Raw genomic sequence first — 3,585 nt, forward strand, 5'->3', positions numbered from 1 at the left:
GTGTGCATTGACTTATGGGAAATGCCAATCAACTGGGCTCTGTAGTTAGTGGTAAAGTCTTCACAGACTAGTGAAATTGGTCCTCTCGTGGGGAAATTGTTTATCTTAGGATGTCTCATAGAATGTCTCATAGGATGTCTAATAGGATGTTGTATTCCACTTAGCCACGAATGGCTCCGACAAGTACAATTAACGCAACCTGCCTTCTGAATTATCTGAATTGTATCGATGTGGACGTAAATTATTTCTTTATAACAGTTGCGGTTCCAAAGGCATTGATAAACAGGGAGCTCGCAGTGCTGCTCTCTTACTGTATCATACATCTACTATGTTTTTCATAAATTCACAGCTAACATATATGCAATAATATTTCCATGTGGGTGTGGCTACTTCATTAGCTATTTTATGTACTCTATTTCAAAAAGAGTCAGTCGATGAGGTGAACAATTTAAAACCCCTTTGAAAGTCCTCTTCATGACGCGTCATTAAAAAAAATCTGCCAAACGTGAGGCTGCTGTTGGATAAATCCCCCCCCCCCAAAAAAAAAACCCAAAAAAAACCTATAATTTTTATTTTGTGCTTTCACTTTGATTTTATTTATTCCTGTGATGTATCTTTTTACTTTATTCACTTTACTTTATCCTTCCTCTTGCATTGTTACATATCGAGGAGAGGTGCAGTTTTCGGTCAAGGAATACATGGACATGTATTATGGAAGAATTTAGGTTGAAATTGTTTGGACAAGAATGTTGAGGATGGTTAGTTTTTTTCAAAAGCCATAAGATAGATATATCTGTGTCTATACGTGAAGCCTTTGTATCCACATCTAAACTACCCGATAGATAATGATAACACATTGTGTTCAGAAGCTTCAAAGTACGGGTCCTGTCTTCTGATAGACATTATTTCCTATTTTATTGGGTCTATCTTTATCGCCTCTTTTAACTTTATTTAGGCTTGTTTATAATGCATTCCTTTTCATTCCTTCAACAGGTCAAGGTGACCAAAAGAAACTCAAAGACACAAGAAGACCAGGTCATCCGTCTGCTTCAGAAGGGAGATTTCTTCGGCGAGCGAGCCTTGCAGGGGTGAGCTTTTATTTTGAGTTTTTCTTCCCTGTCAGTGCTGCTTTTTTAAATAATGAGTTTAGCTCCCCCCCCCCCCACCTTCCTCATCCCCAATGCATGGCTTGTCCAGAGCAGCGCAGTTATGATACGTTCAGTCGATAGCAAAAATACCCTTTATTAGTTCCTAGCAAAGAAGTGAACCGGGGATGTCCAGGACAGCTGTCTTGTACACTACCCTTGGAGCTGACAGTAGAGCTCCACTCCTATCCGGCGACTGCATACTGTCATAAATATCATCTTGCGAGAAAGCGTTGTATTGGAAAGAAGGGAAACTGCCTGTGTCTGATCCTGTTTAACTGTGAAAAAAAAAAAAAACTCTCCGAGTCTCATATATAGGTCTAATCGTTTTAGAATGTATTTTTCCAGTAATCATTGCATATTTTGGAAAATGTTATACATTTTAATAATCACTTTAAATGTGTTTCTTTTGCTGCAGGGCTGAAGTGAACTCAGATCCTATTTTTGTAAAACATATTGTCCCTGAACAATTAATGCATTTTGCACTGGCAGACAGACAGACAGACAGACAGACAGACAGACAGACAGACAGACAGACAGACAGACAAGCAGGCAGGCAGGCAGGCAGGTAGACAAGAATTTGTAGTACTATAGTTCTTCGTTAATCAGTGAGGGATCTTTTGTGAATAAACTACTAATATGTTTTCTTTTACGTGTCCTTAGCGAGGATGTCCGGACGGCCAATATCATCTCAGCTGATCCTACTGGAGTGGACTGTCTTGTCATTGACCGGGAGTAAGTTCTTTTTCTGATTTTTCTTATACGGTAAGATACATTGGTTTGCCCCACAACCGCTCACACCTATCTTGAAGAGGGAAAGTATAGTACATTAAAACACCCCTAACGGTTAAAACATGATTACCCGCCTTCGTGCTCTTTGGAGGAAAGCTGCTTGTTTAGTTAATTTGCTGATTTGTCTTTCTTTTTTCTTTTTGGTAAAGCAAATACCCTTTTCTACTTAGCTAACCTTACTTTATCCTTCCTCTAGATGTCAAGGGAAAAAGCAATTATCGGTCGCGGACTAGGTTGCTGACTCTTGTTGTTGATATTATTTTGTTCTTTTGAAGGACCTCATTAATAACGCCATCCACTGAACTTTAGTGTGCTCTGCCCTTGCGTTTGTTGTTGGTTTTTTTTTTTTTTTGTTGTTGTTGTTGTTTTGTTTGTTTGTTTTTTTTTGGGAGGGGGTTGGGGGGAGGGGTTGAAAATCAAGTTTCAATATCCAAAGTAGCTGGTATCTCAATTACAAAATGAAGTTGTGCAGCAATGATCGGACCAAGCTAGTGTTGGCGACCTGTGTGCAGCAGAAAAGAACCCATAAAATGTGGTTATCTCTTAAAATTGTGTCTTTCTCAGAAAGACAGAAGATGAACGTCTCTTCATAAGAACATAAAAGTTCCGTTTTCACCATTAAGACTTTGATAAGGAGTTTCTGGATCAAGATTAATCGATTTGCACTGAAAAAGGAGCGAGTTTTGCACTTTATGCCATATTAAATAAATGATTGCTTCGATGTCTATCTTGAAAGCGGATGTGACGTCAACACTTGGAGTTTTTCAACTGTAAGAAATTTTTGCACTACGTGAACTTACGAGTGTGAACAACGACATCCCTGTTTCCTTATTTTATGATCTATGGGGGTGAAAGCGCATTAGTATGATTGCGTTAGCAAAATGTTGCTTGTGGTATGTAGCTTTCGTCGCTAATATTTTTATATTATGTAGTCATATATCAATGAGAAGAAGCTCGGTAGCTCGTGTTACAGGTTTAACACTAGATTCTAGATCTAGATCTAGATCTAATTAGCATCTGGAACAGAGCAAGAGCCTGCTTTTCTTCTATAAGTTCTATCTTTCTATCATTATTTTTGTATTGGAGAAGTCATAACCGTTCATGGGTGGAAACTATTGCAAACATTTTACCGAATGATGCGGTGGTGGAGGGAATTAGGGTGTAGATCTAGTTAGTTCCTAGCAAAGAAGTGAACCGGGGATGTCCAGGACAGCTGTCTTGTACACTACCCTTGGAGCTGACAGTAGAGCTCCACTCCTATCCGGCGACTGCATACTGTCATAAATATCATCTTGCGGGAAAGCGTTGTATTGGAAAGAAGGGAAACTGCCTGTGTCTGACCCTGTCTAACTGTGCAAAAAAACAAACTCTCCGAGTCTCATATATAGGTCTAATCGTTTTAGAATGTATTTTTCCAGTAATCATTGCATATTTTGGAAAATGTTATACATTTTAATAATCACTTTAAATGTGTTTCTTTTGCTGCAGGGCTGAAGTGAACTCAGATCCTATTTTTGTAAAACATATTGTCCCTGAACAATTAATGCATTTTGCACTGGCAGACAGACAGACAGACAGACAGACAGACAGACAGACAGACAGACAGACAGACAGACAGACAGACAGACAGACAGACAGACAGACAGAC

General features: G+C 39.0%; 1 protein-coding gene across 1 annotated transcript in view; it reads left to right on the forward strand.

Annotated features, from left to right (window-relative positions):
* Positions 1-993: 993 nt before the first annotated feature.
* Positions 994-3,585, forward strand: part of LOC101860777 (cGMP-dependent protein kinase 1) — a gene marked incomplete at its 5' end in the record, with an annotated part of 29,581 nt that continues 26,989 nt past the window's right edge. Inside the window, 2 exon segments of the mRNA XM_005111278.3 lie at positions 994-1,088; positions 1,809-1,880. Coding sequence (XP_005111335.2) covers positions 994-1,088; positions 1,809-1,880 — 167 coding nt within the window.

Source organism: Aplysia californica, unplaced genomic scaffold (genome assembly GCF_000002075.1).
Source record: "Aplysia californica isolate F4 #8 unplaced genomic scaffold, AplCal3.0 scaffold01036, whole genome shotgun sequence".
NCBI classification, from domain to species: Eukaryota; Metazoa; Mollusca; class Gastropoda; order Aplysiida; family Aplysiidae; genus Aplysia; species Aplysia californica.